At 38.3% G+C, this 21,423-nt stretch overlaps 2 protein-coding genes across 10 annotated transcripts in view; one reads left to right on the top strand and one right to left on the bottom strand.

Annotated features, from left to right (window-relative positions):
- Positions 1 to 7,228, top strand: part of MTMR7 (myotubularin related protein 7) — a 64,997-nt gene extending 57,769 nt beyond the window's left edge. For all 5 annotated transcript variants that reach the window (XM_052682064.1, XM_052682063.1, XM_052682062.1 and 2 more), the window contains 3 exons: positions 939 to 1,065; positions 1,482 to 4,938; positions 6,003 to 7,228. In XM_052682064.1, coding sequence (XP_052538024.1) covers positions 939 to 1,065; positions 1,482 to 1,841 — 487 coding nt within the window. In that variant the 3' untranslated portion in view covers positions 1,842 to 4,938; positions 6,003 to 7,228. The remainder of the gene's footprint in view (positions 1 to 938; positions 1,066 to 1,481; positions 4,939 to 6,002) is intronic.
- A 1,633-nt stretch (positions 7,229 to 8,861) lies between these two features.
- On the bottom strand, positions 8,862 to 21,400 carry VPS37A (VPS37A subunit of ESCRT-I). 5 transcript variants are annotated; one of them, XR_008206515.1, is made up of 12 exons: positions 21,171 to 21,400; positions 18,379 to 18,453; positions 17,395 to 17,509; positions 16,443 to 16,543; positions 15,316 to 15,532; positions 14,266 to 14,336; positions 12,065 to 12,192; positions 11,914 to 11,972; positions 11,759 to 11,827; positions 10,514 to 10,705; positions 9,807 to 9,887; positions 8,862 to 9,591 (listed from the first exon to the last, which is right to left on the bottom strand). XR_008206515.1 is itself a non-coding variant. In XM_052682085.1 (12 exons), the coding sequence occupies exons 1-11, from the start codon at positions 21,296 to 21,298 to the stop codon at positions 9,807 to 9,809; spliced, it is 1,188 nt and encodes a 395-aa protein (XP_052538045.1). In that variant the 5' UTR covers positions 21,299 to 21,397; the 3' UTR covers positions 8,862 to 9,591. The 5 variants fall into 5 exon arrangements, 4 of the variants coding, with proteins under 4 accessions (XP_052538045.1, XP_052538048.1, XP_052538047.1 ...); XM_052682085.1 differs by having other exon boundaries at positions 10,562 to 10,705; positions 21,171 to 21,397; XM_052682088.1 differs by having other exon boundaries at positions 10,562 to 10,705; positions 21,277 to 21,381.
- Positions 21,401 to 21,423: the final 23 nt, after the last annotated feature.

Here is a 21,423-nt window from a genome sequence, read left to right as displayed (position 1 = left end):
AATTAATCTTAACATAAGGAGAACGTGATTAGAAATACACAAAAATGTGACTTAAGCAAAACCAATTAGCTTGTTTTCTAATAAAAAGTAAAATCCTTTGCTAAAATAAATACCCTGGGTGACAGGAACTGTATTTTTTCATGTCTGCTCTCCCAGGTCATAGCCATTTTAAAACAGTTTAAAAATAGCTATTAATCTTATTCTTTGGTAAAGTGAGATTTATAAAATACTGATACTCCACTGGATGAATAATCCAGTTGATTTTAATTGAATTACTTGGTTGCGTGAGGATTTCCAAACATGAGCTATCAGATGATAAACTTAGGAGAGAATCTGACTTAAATAATGTACTCAGTAGCTTCTTGACTGCTGCATCCAAAGGCAGCTCTCTCAGTTACTTAACCTGTCTGGTGAACTACTTACATTTCCAAAGTCAGGTTCCGGCCACGTGCTTTGAGGAAAACAGAAGAGTGCTACAGCAAGCTACAGACTTGAGATTGAGTTCTTTTCTCCCAAGGATGAAAAAGAGCTCAATGCTCCGAAGTGCACACAATGTAAATAGAAGAAAGTACTGTAGCAAAAGTTTGCGTTACTCTTGGCGGATACTTGTTCCTCTGATAGGCTGTGCCATTGCTTATCCACAATGAGATGAATTGCTGAAAGCCTGAATCAGTGAGCCACCCAAAGCTCACTATGACCCAAGTCATTCACCTTTCTCTCTGTTTCGTATAAGAAGTGGTTCAAGCTCTGTCCATTGATTTGCATCTTCAGCATGGACCTCATGTAAATGAACCGTAAACCTTACCAAATAAATATTTAATGAATGTATGCAACATGTACACACTCCAATGACAGCTGGGAAAAAAGGGAAAAAAAAGTATGTATTTAAGTCTTCTGAAGCCATCTCACAAAATTACTGATCACCCCATCAATTTCAGATTCTGGAGTGGTATGTACAACCGCTTTGAAAAGGGGCTGCATCCTCGACAGTCAGTCATTGATTATCTGATGGCAGTGAAGGAGGAGACTCAACAGCTGGAAGAAGAACTGGCAGTCTTGGGAGAGGTAATAAGCACTTATAAAAATCTGGGACATTCAGACCTAATGGCAAACAAAACCCGATTCCACATGTGGAAGAGTCTCCTACATGCCTTGTCCATTTCTGCCATGAGGATGTCCATCCACTGTCCACATCCTCACATAAATTGCTAGGAATGCTTTGCTTTTGGCATCCATAAGACACAAAGGTGGACTTCTTTATTTAAGGAATAAAAAAATCATGTGTTGGTGCACAAATACTATTCCTGAAGCAAATTTTGTATCATTTAGTAACTCAGTTCCGCATACTTCACAAATAGGTTTATAGGGTGCCACTTGGGTTGGGCTCTTCAGTTTCTTTGTTTTTCAAAAGGTAAAGACACTTAAAAGGAAACTGAGTCTTAAATGTGTGCATGTAATATATACTCTCTCCTTTATTTCAGAGATTGGCAAATCTTCAAAAACTGCAATTAAGTGGTAATAAAGTCAAGAGTAAGCAGCAAGACCGAAGCAAGGAGTTAGTGCTTTCTGCTTCCAACAACAGCTTAGCTAACACTCCCCAAGAGTACAGCAATGATCTGAAATCTTTCCCATCCCGGAGCCCTTCACAAGGGGATGAAGAAGATTCAGCCTTGATTTTGACACAGGACAACCTGAAAAGCTCTGATCCTGACCTCTCAGCTAACAGTGACCAAGAGTCTGGTGTGGAGGACTTAAGCTGTAGGTCTCCAAGTGCAGGTGGCTGTTTGCCTAGCGAAGACAGTGGCAAGGATTCAGATGAAGCTGTATGCCTGGCAGTCTGAAATGCCTTCACAGCAGCAAGGATCAAGATGCAGCTGAGTCCTTCGTGGTCTGGAGCAACAACTTTTAATCAGATGAAGAATGGGAATTGTCTGTGGCCTGAAGAAGTAATCCAAAGAAAGGGAACTGTGCAATTATGTAAGTAAAGATTTAGCAGAACAAGCCATTATTAAAGACATAATGCTAATCTCTGATGTTATGAATATTTATTTAAGCCGATGTGGTGTTTCCTTTCACTTTATCAATGCTGCACATAATTATTCCTCACCCTGTACATTTCCATAATTATTTATTGTACAAATTAATAGTTATTCTCCAGAAACACAAAATTCCGAAGTACTTTATGTATGGACAAAGCTGAAGGTTCATTAGCACCAGGCTTACTGGTGTATTAGTCAAAACTTTTTGTTGTAGATTCTTTTTGCCGTTGGACATACCTTATATTCCTTTCTTTTCCCATGAGCAGTGTTGTTGTTTTTGTTTTGTTTTGTTTTTTTGAACTCCAGCAACTACTTTCCATTTTCTCCTACTACGGTCCTTTAAGGCAGTGTAAATCCAGCAAATGAACATGTTTGCTGAAGGGAACAAATGCAGTATTGAGCCCAAAGATTCTTTACAAGCTGCAGCTGCTGAATGTGACTGCATCCCAATTGTACTTGATTCTCAACCAGTGCTGAAAGTTCAGAAGTTTCTGTGAGCGAAACTTCAATCAATATAACAATACTTATAACAGTCTTTATGGCAAAGAATACCTTTAAAATGAACGATGTTAGGCCGTAAAATTCTAAACATAATAAAAATCCCGGCTATTTTGACTCCTAATCAGTGTTATTTCAGTGGGAGTAAGACACACATACTGCACAGGTGATAAGGAGTCCAAACTCATTCATAAAAGTCATTTATGAAAGCACTGCTTAAATTCAGAATTAAAAGTTACTGCCATACAATAATTCCTATGAAGAATATTTCTTCCAAGTTTTGTTTAAAAAACAAAACCAAGGTGTTTTTATCTGCACAAAATTTTTCTCTTTTTAGCACTTGCCAACCTCAGAAGAGCATAGTAATGCTAATTTAAGAAAATGACTAATTCAAAGAATTTTTTTTTCCTTTTCTAATATTAAAGATGGAGTGGAACAACAGAATAGAAAATATAATCTCAAGTTTGTTTTAATAATTTTCAACAGTAGGTACAATAAGTTTTCATAATCACAGATATGGAAGTAAACCACTTAGGATGTTTTGAAACACACTGAAAGGCCTCAACATCAAGCTGTAGTGCTTCCAAGTCTTTTTTTTTTTTTTTTCTTTTTTTTTTCCCCTCCTTAATAGGAAGGAATTAACAATAAAATTATTACATCTGCTCTTACTGGCTTGGAGGCACTCATGTGGTATTGAGCTACAGTAAAGCAAAGCATGGTAGTAATGTAAGTTTACTTTGATTGCACTTTGTACTTCTCCTTGAAGTACAGATTTACAGGCTGAATTATATAAATATACCTCAATTTAGAAGCTTTAGATTTTATTAGTCCAGTTGCTTTTGTGAGATGTCTTTTCATTTTGTTCTAAGAACTTCTTATTAAAAATGAGTAGCTAAACTTCAGTATTATTAATATCCTAAGGAAGTTACTGTCTTTGAACAAATAATTCAATTCTTAACAGCAAGATTTATCTTACTGCTGTGCTGGGAAGGCCAAGCCTCAGTTGATAAATCACTGTCACTCAATTAAAAGTAGGGCTATGATAAATTACATGCTGCTGAAAATCTACAGCCTTCTGGTTTTTAATCTCCATGGCTTTTTATTAAACGAATGTCCTGATTTTAATTGTACTTTTAAAAATGTTTCATATTTTGAACGTAGCCTGTCAAATTTATGGCATTAAAAGAAGTTTTGAATGGGTTTTCTCAAAGTAAAGAAACATGCTGTGAAGTCAGCATTGAAAACAAAATATGTACAACTATTCTTCCTAAAAATGAGTTTGAGAGTGGGTAATATTATTTCACATCTTTAAAATGTAGAATTGTATATCATGGTATTGTACTGTATTAGACATGCTTATAAACAAATGCAGAACAGGAACATATGCAAACTCAAAGTACTATCTTCATGTTGCTTATGCAATTCCTTATAACTAGCTTTACACCTGAAATATTGACATACTAACATTTTAAATGAAGTTTCTGCTTAGCAGTCAGTCTGCTGTGATGTGTCTTTGAATCCTTGGAATTTTGCACTACTACTATTGTTTTCATTGCAATGCTATGTATTTGTGACATTAGTGCTGAGAAACAATTCCAAATAAATACGTAGGTCATGGACAGATGGTTACATTACTTCATAATCCTGGATGAAATTAAGGTGGCTTTTTATTTCACACTTGAATCAAGTTGTTTAAGCTGCTATTAATTGACTTGAGTTTATTACATGGGAATCTGTTACATCCCTTTAATTTTTCTAGGGAATGCAGAATACAAAGGATGTGAAAACCACGCTATGAACAATTTTATTTTTTTGGAGCCTTGCAGGGATCCTCCCTCTGTTGCAAATTCTTCTAAATTTGGCATAAACCCTCTGTAATTTGCAATAGGACACACATGAGCATAACAAACAGCTGAGAAGAAGGAATTAGAAAAGCATTATAGGTTTTTGCAGAGTAATTTTAACCTCATTTCATGGTGTTCTTTAGTAGGAAAATATGTATCTAAAGGACACTGAAGTTAATGGGATCAAACAGTGAATCAAATAGCTGATCTCTGGCTGAAGAAGGGAACGAAAAAGCACTGACCAGCTGCTTTACACACAACATCAACAAAGGCAGTAAACTGGTAGTTGATTCCGAGAAGTTGAGAAATAAGATGGAAAAAGTTGGAGGGGACAGCTGTATGGGAACTGCTGAATCATGGCCTGAACCTCTGATTGATCACCTGAGGTGAGCAATGAGCCACAGGAGCACAGGTGAAGGCAATTTACCTGTGCTGCCGGAAGGGGTGGAGCCTGGCTGCACCTCTCCTAGACCCTTTCAAGAGTTGGCTACCAGTGGGGAAGGATCTCTTCTGGAGATCCACTCCACCAGAGTTTTCCACGCAAGCCCAGGATACGGGTAGTGTACCTATCGTTTCTGTTTCCTGCTTTGGCGTAATAACAGCTACGTAGCCAAGCTCTCTGCTATACCATAACATCTGTATATTCATTAATTGTACAGACAGCCTAGAGGGAAGGATCTTACCAAAAGCAAGGAACAGGGAGGAAAGCCCTTCATAAAATTAAGTGAGGGGGTGAGCTACACTCTTAGAAGTTACAGTGAGTTTACATAGCATAGAAGATGTTTGGCAATACAAATACAATAACTAAAACAGCAATAACAAAGAGGTGGCCTTTGCCTCGAGGACAAAGATTTCAACAGGAGTACAGCAAACCTGTATTGAGAAAGGCCAGAAACATTACCAGAGAACTGGGAGATAGAAAAGAATATTAAAATAAGCACTTAACTTACATTATTTAGACTGGTAACAATAAGGCACCAGAAGCCAGCAAATACTATTTTAAAATTCAGTAGTTTTCTAATATGAAGCATTCTGTAAAAGAATCTAACTAGACTTTACTGGTTCACTAGAACCAGTGACTGAACTGAAGCAAGGACTTGTTTTTAAGTCCGTGGCTTGCGGAAGTATTTTGAACAATGCACTGTTCTCAACAACTGAAAACTTCAGTTCTTTTCTTACTGTGTTACAGTACTCACTTATTACTGGTACACAGGCTTTCTTTGTAGCTTATTACTATATTTGATCTCTAGGACTATCTGATCAAGCCAAAACATGTAAAAAAAGCTTGAACTAGAGCTGCAATACGGGTTTTCAAAACCCATTTTAATGAAGATGACTCCAGGAATTACTGCAGTTCAAAGAGTTAAACAAAAAAAGCTCAAAACACTGCATACAAAGAATGGAAGTTTGTCTTTTTGAGTAGCTTCTGCACCACCGGTTTCCAGCCCAACATCTGAAATGCGTAACTCTATCTGTAATTTAAAACAACTACCAAATTTGTCAAAAATCCCAAAGCCTTTATTTGTAAGTTTAACACAGTACAGTATTTATTATTCAGAGTAATGTACACAATAAGGCTGTAATAGCTGACTTTAACTGTGTTGCCTGTGTTTTATTTCAGCTTTCTCTCTTAAGAGACCATTCCTAGTCTTCAGTGGTAGTAATTAAAACTCGGTCAGAAACACGACTAAAAGATTTCTCACTTCTGCATTTGATCAAGGTCCAAAGTGGCAAAGCTGAAGCAGTATGTACAAAGCAAAAAAGACAGTTAAAGATTAGATATTACTCAGAACTAATTTTTATAGTCTTTTGCTTGTAGCGTTGGTTAGCATAGCTGTACATATCTGACAGTCCTTGTCTTTCAGAAGGGTTTAGCATGTAAAATGAGCTGTGACATCTAGGAAAGCTTTCTTCTATAATCCCCAACAGAATGTACCATTAACAGCAGTTGTATGCTATTTCCCCCTAAAAGGAAACCTAATTGATTTCAGACATACTGCAGACCAGAGAAATTTTAAAATACCATTGAGTTACAATTGCTATATGGAGCAATCAGTTCTGGATTTAAGTAGCCTCTTGCCAAGAGGACTAAAATCAATTACAGAAAAATAAAGAACAGGAGAACATTTTGCGCTGAGATCAGATACTCTAACAGACACAACCAGGCTCAATTAGCAGTTACAAAACAGAATGGGCCGTCGCTCCCACCCCAAACTACTGCAACACCAAAAACACCAAAGTCACCTCCTTACTTTCACGTTTCTTTCATTTATTTCACTCTTCCATTCGATAAAACACCTCAATATGGATGTGACACGGGAAGGTCTTCAGAAACCAGTCACTGTGTGCAACCTATTACTCCAGACTGCTGAACACATTTCAAAAGATTGAAGGATGTGCATCTAACAGCAGTTTCAATCCTCTTACACTTTATAGGGAATTGCTTGAAGCTCAATTTACAAATACACCTCACATTTCTGCAAAATAAGGTAAGGAACGTGCTTCACTATGAACTATCAGCATGCTAGATTCCAGTTACCTCTCACAGAGTAATAATTGGTGTTTTATTATGTGTTCTGGTGACATTAAGAAAGCTAGCTTTAAGGGAAGTGTTTGCATTGGCATAACTAGTATTAAACTAAAAGGACAACAAAAGAAAATAAAAAGCAACAACACTGACAAAGACAGCAGCAGACTGGCATATCCTGCAAGAGCCAGAAGCAGGCTGGCCATTCCTATTTATTTTACAGGATATCTGTAATTGACTAAGTACACCACTGATGGATTCAGGGTGTTCTGAGCTTCTGTTCTACAGGATGAGTTTTTAAATGCTTTAAAAAAAATAAATCTTTAAAATAGAAACAACACTATAAGAGAGAAAATAAAAAGGGAGAAAATGAAGGACTTCAGATTTTCACATCCCTGTAAAAGAAACACTGTATGAAGGACTTGCATGGAACACTGACATCTTAGATTCTCCCTCACTACCATCAGAAGGACTGTATGGAGAAACCCTATGTTTCTAAGTGTGATCTCTTGGAAAACAGAACTAACCTAAGAGAAAAGGCTCAAGTGTGGAAAACTCCTACTAGTTTGAGAAGCAAATTCTCTGAAAGTGACCTGGCTGGAGAATTCACTCACTACAGAAGAGCACCATAATATGTAATGTTCAACAGAAGGCAGTAATTCCATAGGATTATAAGATGTGCAAGGAAAACAGCTGTCCAACTGAGGAAGAGCTGCAGAAATCACATTACTGGGAGATTTGTGTCCAGAGCCTCCTGAAAACCTTTCATGCAAGTTTGTGTTGAATTGGGGCTTTAGTTATCAAATTAACATAAGTACTGCATCAATATAAAAAGCACTATTATGCACAGTCAGTGGAATTTATCTTTTAAGATATTCTGTACATTATTGCTTAATCAGTGGCACTTACAATTAATTTTTTCTTCAGGCACCTATGTATCTTTTTTGATTTGGACCACAGTTGTATTTTTCTTGGGATAGCCAATCTCAGAATTTGGGCCAGCTTTACAAACAACAACCACCACCTCAAACAGCAGTAATACATTTGCCACGAAAGGCAGTAGTTTAAGACAGACAACCACAATACTGTAAAGTACAACAGGACTGATATTAACGTTCCATTTGAAGATTCACTAGCCTGTGGTACTGACTTCTTACAATTAAGCTTGTTAGATTTTTTCTTAGCTTCAGATTTACTCATTTTTCTCCAGTTCCAAAGAAATATCATGTCCCATTTTGCCAGTATTGAGTATAGGACTGATAGTGATACAGAAAAGTACTCTTCCGAACCAGCCTTAATGATTCTACGACCTGCTTTAGAATGAGGCTTGAATCGGTGATGCTTTGGCCCTACATAGGTAAAATAGAACAGTGTCTTAGTTAAGAGGGTTATCTCCAAACTGTTTCCTGATAAGGAAGAAGCAGGCTCCCTGACAGATCACTTATTCAGTTCTTTACCATATTTCTCTTCAAGAACAATACTTCTGTTCTTCTGGAACTTCATCATCTCAACAAAAGTCTAATTCACTGACAAGAACAAGATCTTGCCTTTTTGCAAGAGCAAGAGAGAATATACGTACATGTGCTTTGGGGTTGTATTTTTGTCCTACAGAATACTGCACTTAGTCCTAGCCATTCTCATCTAATACATGTTTACACTAAAAAAGAAACAAACAAGTTGTCTAACCTGAGACAAGATTCAGTGATTAAAGGGCAGACTTAAGGCTCACTTACAAGTTTATCACTGGCCTTAACACAGCACACAACCTAACTGTAGCCAGATCAGTTCCTTTGTTGCTTAAAAACAAGAGGGTAACTGCTGCTTCAAAAGAAATTCTGAATTAAATTTTGTAGTGTCTTTGAGTTCTTCACACATAGTCGCATTGCATAAAACACAAACTAGAAGGTAATCTGACTTGTTTCTCAATAAGTAAAAACGAACATGAAAATGAAATTGTTAGATGAAATTGTGTTTAATTACAGTGCTAGGTACCAGGCCACACCTGAAATCAAGTGCATCGGTGCTACTGAGCAACATATCAAATCTACACAGAGATCGTTCATTCCATTTTGTTTCCAATGCAGTTTGTTCCAACACAACTTTTGCTTAATCCAGATCAGCTTATCCAAAACAGAGTATAGGCTATAATTAGTTTTGTGTTATCACTTAAAAGTAACAAAAACTGTTCTTAAACATTTTGGCTTCAAGAAAAGACAGCTTGTGAATTTACTGACTATCTCCAATTACGAACTTCTTCAGTTTCCAAAGCTCTATCACCATTTATCTCAAACTCTTCCACAGATCAAGCCAAATCCTTTTAAATTTCAAAATACAAAAGATATGAATTATGCTTTTATAAAAATGTAAAAAGCTAGTCAAAATTACATATTTAGATATTTAATCTTTGAAGAATGGGGTATAGCAGCAGGAACTTAAATATAATAAGAACTATCAACAATAAATACAAGAAATTAGTGCAAAGTTTGCAATAGAAGGATTCTTGAGTACAATGAGAATATAAAGAGACATTCTAATTTGTACAAAAACAGTCCCAGCTCTGTATACAATCTTCTATAAATACAACCACATAAGATGAAATGCCTATTTGCAAATAATAGTTATTAAAAAGTGTGCTTTACTGGGTTTTTCACTCTTCTGTTGGCAGATGTAGTTTGCAGGAAACCTGTAAAGACAGATTTCCAAAATTAGATATATTAACTCCTTCAGGAATAGTGTCTTAAATTTCAGTGAACAGGTGCAGCACGCTTTATTCCCAATCCAAGCATTATTAAAACTCTAGGCATTGCAACAAATCCATTGCAGTTAGCAATTTGTGTGTAACAGTGTGGTAGATTAAAAAAAAATAAATTCATCACAAATATTAAAACAGCAGTTTACCTATAGTGGAGCATGAAATTGGCTGTGCATTGCTATTGCCTGTTGAAGTTTTTCTTCTTTGGCTCGTCTACAGTGGCAGAGCTGGAAGAGACAGGAGAGTCAATTCTGAAAGGAATTTTGCACAACGTGTACTGCAGATTCTCTTTAATGACTTAGCTACTGTGTAGGCTCTTTAAGAAGGGAAAGACCTGTGAGCCTCCCTTCCAAACTCAAGGCTGAACAACTGTGTATACTGATAACATTGTTCCATCCACAACTGCATACATTAAAAACATTTCCTTTATTATGAAATGCATTTATCAGGTACCTTTAAAGAATGGTTCATTATACAGTAAGTTGCACTCATCACTGCACGAGCACTGATTTTGAACCTGCAACTTACTTGGAGATAGCCATCAAAAGACTTAATTAGTTTAAGAACTTTAATAACTTCACCATTATGTTATTCATTATAACATGTCACGCTATACCAACTTCCAAATATAAAATTTTTGTTCCCTGTATCTACAGACAATACAGGGAAAACTGGCACAAAAATACCTGCAACAGCACAGGCAGGGGTCTAGTGGAGAAGATCTTTTCATTCCTGCCTTAAATTTATTGCATCCAGAACGCTGATTCTATTTTAAATAAACCGAAACTTTTTGGAGCTTGCTAAAGCACCCTCTGAATTATAGCACTGCTCAAAATCTGTCTTAATTTATTACCTATATTCTGTATATCTCTCAGATTAGAATGACTTGTATTTTATATACCGTTCTCTTTTCCATGAAGCTACTAAGAAAGTCATCTATTTCTGTTTTGCCTTCCAAGAAGTCTTCTGCAATAGTGTCAGATTCCTCTTCAGCTTCATGAGCAGCTACTTTAAGTCTGGCTTGCAGAGCGCTTGGACTGCAACTCTAAGAAAATAAAAACTTCTATTAATGCTGCACTGCCCATCTAAATCCACATTACCAAGAAGAAAAAAAGATATATGGCTATATAAATATGGGATACGTGAATAATACAGAATCACAGAACCAGAGGGGCTAGAAAGGACCTCTAGCTATCATCTAGCCCAACCCCCATGCAAAACAGGCTCCCTAGACCAGGTTGCACAGGTAGGTGTCCAGGCTGGATCTTGATCACTTCCAGAGAAGGAGACTCCACAACCTCTCTGGGCAGCATGTTCCAGTGCTCCATCACCCTTACCATGAAGAAGATCTTACACATATTTGTGTGGAATTTCCTATACTTCAATTTGTGGCTGTTTCTCCTTGTCCTATCACTGCACGATGCTGAAAGAGTTTGGTCTTGTCCCTTTGTCTCCTACACCTAAAGACATTGATCAGATCCCCTCTCAGTCTCCTTTTCTCAAGGCTGAACAGACCCTGGTCACTCAGTCTTTCCTCATAAGAGAGGTGCTCCAGGTTCTTTATCATCTTTGTGGCCATGTTTTACTACAAGAAAGTCTAAGTGACCAAATGAATCTCTAAGAAACAGCACTGCGTGGAATTCAATGCCAGAAGCCAGTTCAACAACATATGCAACACGCTGCACAAAGGAAGCATACGCAGCGAAGCACAGAATTTAAGTTTCTACGGCAATAGTTTTAATCATTTCAATCAGGTACGGCTTTACACGTTTGCTATGTTAAATGGGTACAATTAAACCCTTCTCTATAAATAATTTTACTCTTAAAACTCTATGCCACAGTACTTAAGAGCAGCTCTAAAGGCTCATCATACGCCCTGCCAACTTTGTTTCTACACTACTGTAAGAAAAACAGCAGTGCAATTTTAACATTATTTTGCTCTCAAACTGATTGGAACTTCATACCACTTTATTTCATCTCTAATGTGAATCTTATTATTTCACATAAAATTAGAATCTAATCAGAATATTCTGTTTGGATAAAGATACAAATCAAAACTTAAGTTCAGTGAAGCATTCTTAAGATAAAGAGATTATACCTCACTAAGTTCATGCTGTCTTTGCATCTTTTTTTCAAAGGCTGCTTTCATCTGTGTGAGTTGCTCATACTGAAAGAAAGAAGAAAGAATGTTTTCCCCCTGAAAAAGCAAAATATTACAACTAATTTCTGAAAAACACTTTACTGTTCACTTACTTTATCCAACACTGTCTGTCTTTTTGCCTCTAGACTGGGCTCCAGCAACAAATTTTTTTCTGTAAAATAAAGTTGCTATTATTATTATTATTTTAAAGGATTCAGTTCTCAGAATGCAGAAACATATTCTTTTTTTTTTTTGACATCTTACTTGCCAGCTCTTCAATGCTTTTCACTAACTCATCTCTATCAGTAATGACTTGCTTCAGTTGTGGTAGATTCACAAACTGTTCCAGCAACACCTCCTCTTTCTCATTCATATTGGTCAGCTCTGATATACTACATTCAAACAGAAAGAAAACATATCCGAAGTTAAAAATAAGCATTACACGAAGAGTCTTTCATTTCTGTCAAAAGACAAAAGTTTGAGGAATTCACCAGGAACTTTACAGATACAGCACGCTTAGCCACAGCTTTTTACCCTTTTCTCAAGGATTGTGAGCTCTATTATGCAGCAGTGTGCTTAAAAACCTCTGTATTAAGATGTATCCCACATTTTAAGCCTTACTTCAAAGCAGTTTTAATGCTACTGTGGCAGACTGACCTTGGCTGCTTTGGCACCTGGCAGCCAACTGCCCCTCACTCTGTTCCTTAGCAGAATGTGGGGAAAAAATAAGATGGAAAAGTGCATGGCTTGACACAGACACAAGGGAAAGTACCTACTGATTTCTGTCACAGAAACAGACTCAACATGGAAAAAATATTTTAATGCCAACTGAGTTAGGTGCTGAGAAACAAAGAGAAAAACTTGCTCCTAGGCTCAATATCACTCTTTTATTCCCAACTCACCCCTCCACCTCCCCCATTACCACAAGGGAAATGTGGGTTGCAGTCAGTCCTTAACACAATGCTCTGCAGCTCACTCCTCAACTCTTCCCTCTGCTCCAGTGTATGTCCTCTCCATGGGCTGCAGCTCATGGCAGGAGAGCCTGCTAATGTGGGCTCTTGCAGCAGCAGTCTCTTTCAGGGCATATCTACCTGCTCCAGCATAGGGTCCTCCATAGACTGCTTTGACATGGTTCTCTGCAGGTAAATATTTGCTCCACAGTCCCTCCTGCACTCCTCCTTTGCTTGAACTTGCTGTTCTCAGGACTCACACTTTCCCCACCTATTCCGACCCCCCACTCTGCTGCTTTTACAACTCTTCATTGCTTTTACAACTCTTTGCTTTTTCTTAAAGATGTTTTCATAGAGCTGCAATCAGCTCTGCTGATCAGCTCAGCTGTCCTGCAGGAAGTTAGCTGCTCAGCCTGGCACAGTGGCAGAACATGACCCTTTCTCACAGAGACCCCCAGTGCAGCACCCATGTACCAAAGCCTTGCCACCTCTACCCAATAAAGCTACTTAGTGTAACTGCTTTACCGTTCATGACTTTTAAATACATTTATATTGCTAAGAAATCCTAACACTTCAACTACACCCTTCTCATACCCTGTACAAACTTTATGTTATGTATTGCAGATGCTGCTAAAAGTTATAACTGACTTAGCTAAATTTAACACGAGCTCTTCAGAAGGTGTCCAGGGAAACTAACAAACAAACAGAAGTTTTCATTGCCAAGGCCTTTTCCTTTTTGAAAGGACACTGACAATAACATTGATAATAATCTGTGATGACAGCATAAATAAGCAAGGCCAGAAAATGAATAAACTGATTTCCTAAAACTTCTGGAATTCGTAATTAATGAGTATTGTATCCAATCCCAGATAACTGATTCAGAAGACTGTCTCACTACAAATGAGGGAGTTGCTGGGAACACTAATTAACACAATTTTTGAAACACGATAAAATATATTTTGATGAAAATATTTGCATAATAAGTATATGAATTGAATTATTCAGATGTGGAGGTGATTCGCCCTGGGACAGTTGGCAACTAACCACTTGGATTTACCTAATCTAACCCTACTGCATACAGTGAGCTGCTCACAAAGTAGTCCATTGTTTACCTTTTGCTACAGCCCAAACACTTAAGAGAATGTTATTTCTGAACAAGTTTCAAGTCCATTTCCCCTGTCACTTTTCTATTTAGAAATTTCCTCCTACTATTTTAGCTGCAATTAAATCACTAGTGAACATCTGAAGACAGCAGAATATTGATAGTTAGGAAAGCAGAAGTAACTGCACTTTTTTCTGGTGTTGAATCCTGAAGTATTTTTCCCATTCAAAAAACCTTAAAATAGAAGCCTGTCTAAACACAAGGCTGGCTCACTTTCTCACTGTACAATTTTGGTAACTGGTTGTTTGGTAACAACAATTACTACAAAGACATTTCTGTGACATATTCAGAATTATGACCAAAATCACACACAGCAGTAATTGCCTTTTAATGATTATGGAAAAATTATTTACCTCAGTTCCAGAAGTTCTGGAAAGGTATCAGGAATATCAGGCATCTTGTAAGTAAATCCGTTCTGGCCGACCTAAATGGAAGATAAGAAATGATTAGCAGGTTTTTGAAGAGTGATTTGTTGGTAGATAACCTGATTAATCCAAAAATGGAGGTGAATGTTCACCAGCAACAAGTAAAATAGGAAAAGTAATAAGCAACTGTAATGCTGTCTCCAAACAGAGAAAGTCTCAACTCAATCATCACAACAAAATACAAAGGAATGTCTGAGATGGCATGTCAAAAAAAGGTCAATTTTGGAGGAAAAAAAAAACACTGCATTTTGCTAAGTCATTAATTTCATAAGAGTCAAATAACTGAGGAAACACACAAGAGGAGTATAGCTTGGGGAACTGAACACAGAGAAAAGAAATTGACATTCTGATTTCCTGCATGTCCTTCCCTCCTACCCCTCATAAAAAGTTTACAAAGGAGGAAAAAATTGTGGCTTCCAAGATGAGAGAAGCTTTGCTTCTAAAGACAGAGTTTTACTCTTGTGATGAGTAGAAGACTGAACATTTGTCTATGAAGTTCCTTTTTGGAAGGCACTCAAAAAAATTCCTCCAGATTGCAGGAGTTTGAGGAGTGTGCAAGTTCAGACATTCAGACCCACAAAGAGACTCCATTTGAAGCAGGAAAATGAGAAACTCTTCACGTTCTGCACATGAAGGCTCGACACTGCGCACTTTTCTCACCAGACAGCCTTTGGGCAGGAAATCCTGTGTAGAAAAGCACCTCATTTTCTGTACCTAGATTAACAGTCACAGCTGCTGGGGAGAGCGCAGCTCAAAAACTACATTAGCATAATTCCAGGTCACTGAAACTCAAAAACATGTTTAGCTGAAGCCAAATTGAAGTTTGTTCTAAAAAAACCTTCATCACAACCAGAATTAGTTTCATTTGCCAAGCACCAGCAAAACAATTATTTGAGTTTTATTCAACGCCATGTATGCCTTTCAGTGGATTTGCACCCAGTGTCTGATGGCTTAAGCAGTAAATCTCAATACACAGACCTGAAGCACTATTTCTGCTGTTGGAACAGGTAGTGGCAGATCAGCAATCAAGCCATAACAGGGAGCAGCAGGCTTTTCTGTAGTGTAACTTGAAGAAACTGATTCAGAAGCAGGCACGGGTGCCATTGTTCTATTTGTTTCTTGAGGCGGGTATGGAGGAAGAAACGGAAACCCCTGAGGAGCATATGGAGGCATTCCAGCTGGTTTGCTGTAAAGGCTAAAACCAACAAAAACCGTGGCCATCAGCAACCAGCTGCTTAGAACACTTTTCTTATCACTGGTATTATAATTGCTAGACCACAGACAAGACACACCATTGAATTTTCAAGACCATAAACTTGGCATTTTCTGCTCATATTTACTTCTAACATAAAAAGGATATAGTTGTGCAGCAAACACACAACTTTATTGAGCTATTCACTTGTATGTGAATAAAAAAAAAGCAAAAAAAAACACAAACACAGATGCACTCTTAATTCTAATAAAACAACTATTTAAACACTTCTTAAAACATAAATTTAAAATTACATATATCTTAAAATCCTGAAAAATGCATGTGTCCTTCGTTAGTTCTTGTTTACAAGGTAAAATTTAACAGCTTTGACAACACATTTGTAACCACTTTCCAATAACATTTTTTTTTTTTAAATTCAGAGCTGCAGCTTCATCTAATCCAAATATCACTGTCAGACATAAAAAGCACTGTGTACAGACAAGGCTGTAATGTCTCAGGCTCTGCATATTTAGTATGACTATTTAAAACTGTAGTTACACATGAGCAATGGAAAACAACTTCCAAGCCTGGAACATAATGAAAAATACAAAGAAGCAACACTCAAATGAATGTAAAGCAAATTCAAGATTTTATCTATTGTAAATATTAGTGCATTTTCAAGAAAAGAGAAGCACATAAAGTTGCATGAGCATATAAATCCCATCAAGTCTACTGTTTCTTCTCAAAATACTTTATGTCATCAAGCACACACATCAGTTTGTGCAGATGCAGCAGATATGTGTCTTTCAGTAAATTTACCACAGTATTCCTGCCCTCCTAATATTTGTCTTCATATTTTTTAAGCTAACTTAGTTATACAAGATTACATATCAGCATCTTTATAGACACTTACTATGGAAATGATGTTGAACTAGGAGCCAGGACTGGTGGATTTTTCCAAAACTCATCCAGTAAACTTTGAATAATTTTTCCAAGATCCGAGTGCATTGTAAACTAGTATGAAAGAAAAAATCATTACTAAAGCTGGATACAGAAGAAAAAAATATTCCTGTAGTCTAGCAGTTAAAAAATACAATGAGCATGAACATTCACTATGCCCACATGGCAGCTTCAGAATGCATTTCAGAAATGCATTGTCTGCTGTAAATTGCTTATGCACAACATCCAAATGCTTTAAGTAGCAAAGCCGTTCAGAACAGAAACAGAAAGTTGAAAAACCTTTTTTGCATATTCCATTGTCAATAGAGAATCAATTAAGTACAAAATTTCTGATGAACAATGAAAACTTAATTAACGAGCCCAAAAGATTTACCTAAGAGATCAAACACATAATTCGTTGCACCATTCAGGAAATGTCACTCTAACAAAACAAAACTGGACCCCTCCCCCAACAATACCATTTTGGGGGGGGAGGGGAGGAAAAAAAAAGAACAGCATATGAAAGTCCTGCTTATTAGGGCAAAAATTCAATAATTCTTCTAAGAGGATTAGGGTTGAAAGAAGTAGGTAACAGAACAGTCTAAAAACATCTTTCTTACTAATTTGTGATTCACTATAGAGAAACATGAACTGTGCTATCAGCACTAACAAGAAGAGACAGGAACTTTCTAAGCTACCTTAATTTTAACTCTGTGGAATACTGAACTCATTAATAGCAGTAAGAACAGAATGAACAGTATACTGAACAGTACTGAATCTGTTTTCAAACCAAAAACATGAGAAGGATTAACATCAGCATTAGTCTTTTTGAAAAAACCAAACCAACACAAGTACTGTCAATAATCTACCACGATGCACTAGAATTGCTATTAATATATATTTGTGGAAATACAAACTATACATACATTGTTTATTAGTGGACCAGTCACATATACTCCCTGCTTGTCCATTAGATGATGTCTCACAGGTGGGAAAACACTGATGACTGGTTTTTCCTGAGGAAATTGAGGTGGAAGCAAGCTGTAAATACAAGAATAATTGTTAATACATCCCATAAAGTGTGCTTCAAGAAGGCTTCTTATGCAAAGCAAAAGCACAGTAGCTCACATAACCATACTCTTCTATGAAAACCGTTATGGAGATACACCATGGAGTACAAGAGAAAATTATTCAGTTACAAAATCAGAACTCAGTAATGAAACTTCACAGAGATTAGAATACTACATTTTGATGGAACAGGAGAGCATTTACTGAGAAGAACTGTAGGAAGAGTGATGCAATTATGTCCACCGACAAAGAAAAACCTATAATGTGTTGAGAATACTTTCATACAAATTGTATTACTCTAAAGTAAAGTACTCAGCATAACTTTGCAGGTAAGTCAGCAAAACTGTGGGGCTGAGTAATAAAAAAAAAAAACTTGAGAATTGAATGTTATCAACATTTACCAAAGCAGAAGCACCCCCTCACCACAAACAAATTCACAGGGTATATTACAACAAATCACTTTCAAACCATTATCCAAAAGCTTCACTGTGGTAAAAGCTGATACCACAAGTTGACATCGGATCAGTCAGTTAGCATTTGCTTTCACCTGTCAGGGACTCAAAGACTCAGAAATCCTCAGAGTTTTCCACTGCTCACCTTCAGTTAAAAATATGCAGATATCTTAGGAACTGAGCATGGCAAAATATAATTACTCTTTGACCTGAGCATCTGCATCATGGACAGAGCTAGTTTCAGTCAGATTGCCAAGACTATGAAGGCAAATTGGGGCAACAGTTCCTGCAATTAGATATCAGATGGACCTACTTATGTTCCATTACTACTTTTGATGAGAAAATTATAATGTTTAAGACATGCATTTAGAGATATCCCACCTTACTTACATGTTAATATTAATTGTCAAGTTGTTTACAGTGAATGGCAGTCGATATTCCACATCTTTCTGAATTTCTGCAATGCTGTCAAAAAAGAAATTTTTAGTATCCAATTGATGTCCAGTATGACAGCCTTGGTACCTATTCTCTAAAAACAGGCAAAACCTGAGATATTTTCTGTTTCGTTTGAAAGCCTTTTAAGAATAAAACTGAAAACACTGGAATAAGTTAATATGCTTTAGGATACTATAATGAAATACTGAAGATTAAGGAAAAAACTTCAAACCTCAGCATTATCAGAAGCAGTACTAATACAGGCAGAGCAATGGCGATCTATCAACACTCCCAACTTATTTTGCATCCCATGCACAACAAGGTATTGCCATCTTGCCTACAAAGCAGTGTATAAAGCACAAATAACACTGGCTGCTTTCTTAACACGATAATAAATTATTTAATAGGTATATTTTTGTCTGCATACACCAAGTCCTGTGCACTTACACTGATATTTTCAAGAACTTTTACCTGGAGAAAAGCTACTTGCCAAGAATTGAAGGCCCTAATCCAGGGATAATCAAGAGACAGACTCCCTGAAACCATCAAGTGAAAAAACTTCTCACAAAAACTTATGAAACTGAATTGAAATGTGCTCCTTCTGAGAAAATCTTTAAAATCAGCTGCATTAGTAGAAAGGCAATTTCAACATTCAAAACACTCCATGATTTTACACATAGCAAAAGTGTTTTGAAAGATGGCATCCCAAAGAATGCAAGAAGGAGATTTTGCTTGGATGCATAATTACCTGACAACATAAACGTACCTAGGCTGAGATCCTGCTTTAAAGAAGGGATAGAAAATCAGCCTCATACAATCCCTCAGTCAAAACAAAGCTTTCAAGCAGACCACTTCCTCTGCCACGTTTCCCGCCTTCAAATGGTTACTAATATACTCCTCTGACATAAGCTCCCATGTAAGCAGAGGGAACACAGCTAGGATTGGTAATAATCACAGCTGGGTGCTGCTTAAAAGCCTCTTTGCACCCAATTTCAGAAATACCCCTGCATTCTCTGCCAGATACAATCTGTACAATTACTTCTCCCTCCCCCCCCCCCCCCCAAAAAAAAAAAAAAAAAAAAACAACCACTATTATCTGCAAATCTGTTATTACAGTGTTAGGCATGTTTCCTATCTATCCAAAGCATCATTTGCACATGTAATTTACAACTCTAGCTTTCAGAGCTTCAGGAATAAAGAGAGTAAGTTACAAATCCAGCTACACATTACATGTCCCCCAGCCTGACTTTATCCCTCTCTCAAGAAACTCAGTATCCACTCTCTCTCTCTGTGATAACTCATGCTTTTTGAGGAAACCATCATACATCAGAACCAAACAAACAAGAGTTGAAGGGTCTCCTCTGGTACTTCATGCACAGGAATCACCATTCTTCCTTCTTAACTGAAGGATTCTCACTGTAATCTCTCACACATTCCTACCCTTAAGACACTGGTATGTCAGCACCTTAACAGCCAGACACAAGATTGTCTTCAGATGAGTATATAAATGTGCTCCCCTCACTTGCACAGTCTATTGGAACTGGGGACGGAGAGTAGAAGCAGGAGACAAAAAACAAATGACCTGACTGAGCTGACACCTTCTGCAAGCAAAGTCTTCAACCAATAAAGTGAATTGTTTCTTTCCCAAGTGGAAATGCGTGCACATGAAAAACCACATTCTTAATTCTGGCTAATACAGCAAATACAAGAAAACTGTTGTTGGTTTTTTTGTTTGTTTGTTTTGTTTTTTAATAATAATAACTTTAGGTGAGCTTCTCTGTACTACAACAAAAAGAGCAGGAATATAGGACTCGGTAAGGCGGGCCCAACAAAAACATCTAGTTCAGTAAGGTGTTGCATACCCAAGAGAAAACTTCTTAGAGGAGTGAGCCATCTTTCCAAAATATTTGTGAAACTGGCTCTGAACACACTTCAGTTCAAGCAACAGCAGCAATAAGCAGTATTTTCATACTTGTGCTTCCCATGTGCTAACTCACAGTAGAGTTGTTTGCACCTAAGTAAGTCTACAACCACAAGCAGGCCCTTGGTGTCAGATGAACACAACACAAAACATTCTCTTTCCTTTTTATAGATAGTTTTTGGAGATTGCTATCAAACCATTTCAGAGGGGACCGGCTTCCTCAGAAGCTCGATGACTGCTTACATGGTCACTGAAATGGAGAGATCTGAAGCGTGGATATCTTTGCAAAAGGAGACGAGCATAGTTAGCAGATCAAGAACACGTGAAACTGATTAGCAGTTCTGCCATCAGAAATTTCTCAGAACGAAGAAAGGTCTAGTGCTGTAAAATTGTGGCTGTTGAACAGGAGAAAACCCTGCCTATATCTGCGGTGAGCATCCAGGGAAAACAAGTCTCTCGTACAGTCCGTTCTCAACGAAGAAAAGCCGTGCCTCCCAGCAGAGCAGCTCTCAAGGCCAGCAGGGCTGCCGTGCCGCTGCTGCTTGAGCGACAGAACCTTTACACCGGATGTTTCATCCTTCGCTTCCAACAAGCACGTTCCTCTAACCCGTTCCCAGGAAGCTCCCCCCGCCCCCCGGCCGCGTCCCGCAGAGCCGCTCCGCTCTCCCGCCCCGGGCAGGCCGAGGGCCGGCAGGACCCGTCAGGGCTTCACACAGACGGGTCCCATCTCGGCCCGAACCCAGCCCGGGGTCGGCGGGAGGGCCCTCCGGGGGCGAAGTCACGCCCAGGCCCAGACGGGGCGCCCGACCCGGCCGCGGCCACTCACGAGGCGTGCGCACCGCGCAGGGACTCAATCTGCCGCTGCTTCTGCTGCTGGAGACTGGTGAGGGCGGGCAGCGGCGCGGCGGACGAGGAGGCGCCGCCGCCCTTACCGAGAGGAAACAGCCAGTTCATGGCCGCGCCGCGGCCCGACGGGTGGCCGGACACCGGTAGAACCTCGGCCCGGCCTCCGCGCGCGCACGCGCACCTCGCCGCCGCCTCCTCCCCCCCCTACTTCCGCGGCCGCGCGCCAGTCGCGT

This window comes from Tympanuchus pallidicinctus, unplaced genomic scaffold, assembly GCF_026119805.1.
Source record: "Tympanuchus pallidicinctus isolate F22 unplaced genomic scaffold, pur_lepc_1.0 scaffold2, whole genome shotgun sequence".
Lineage (NCBI taxonomy): Eukaryota > Metazoa > Chordata > Aves > Galliformes > Phasianidae > Tympanuchus > Tympanuchus pallidicinctus.
The sequence above is the reverse complement of the archived record's forward strand: the minus strand, read 5'-3'. Positions and strand labels throughout refer to the sequence as shown.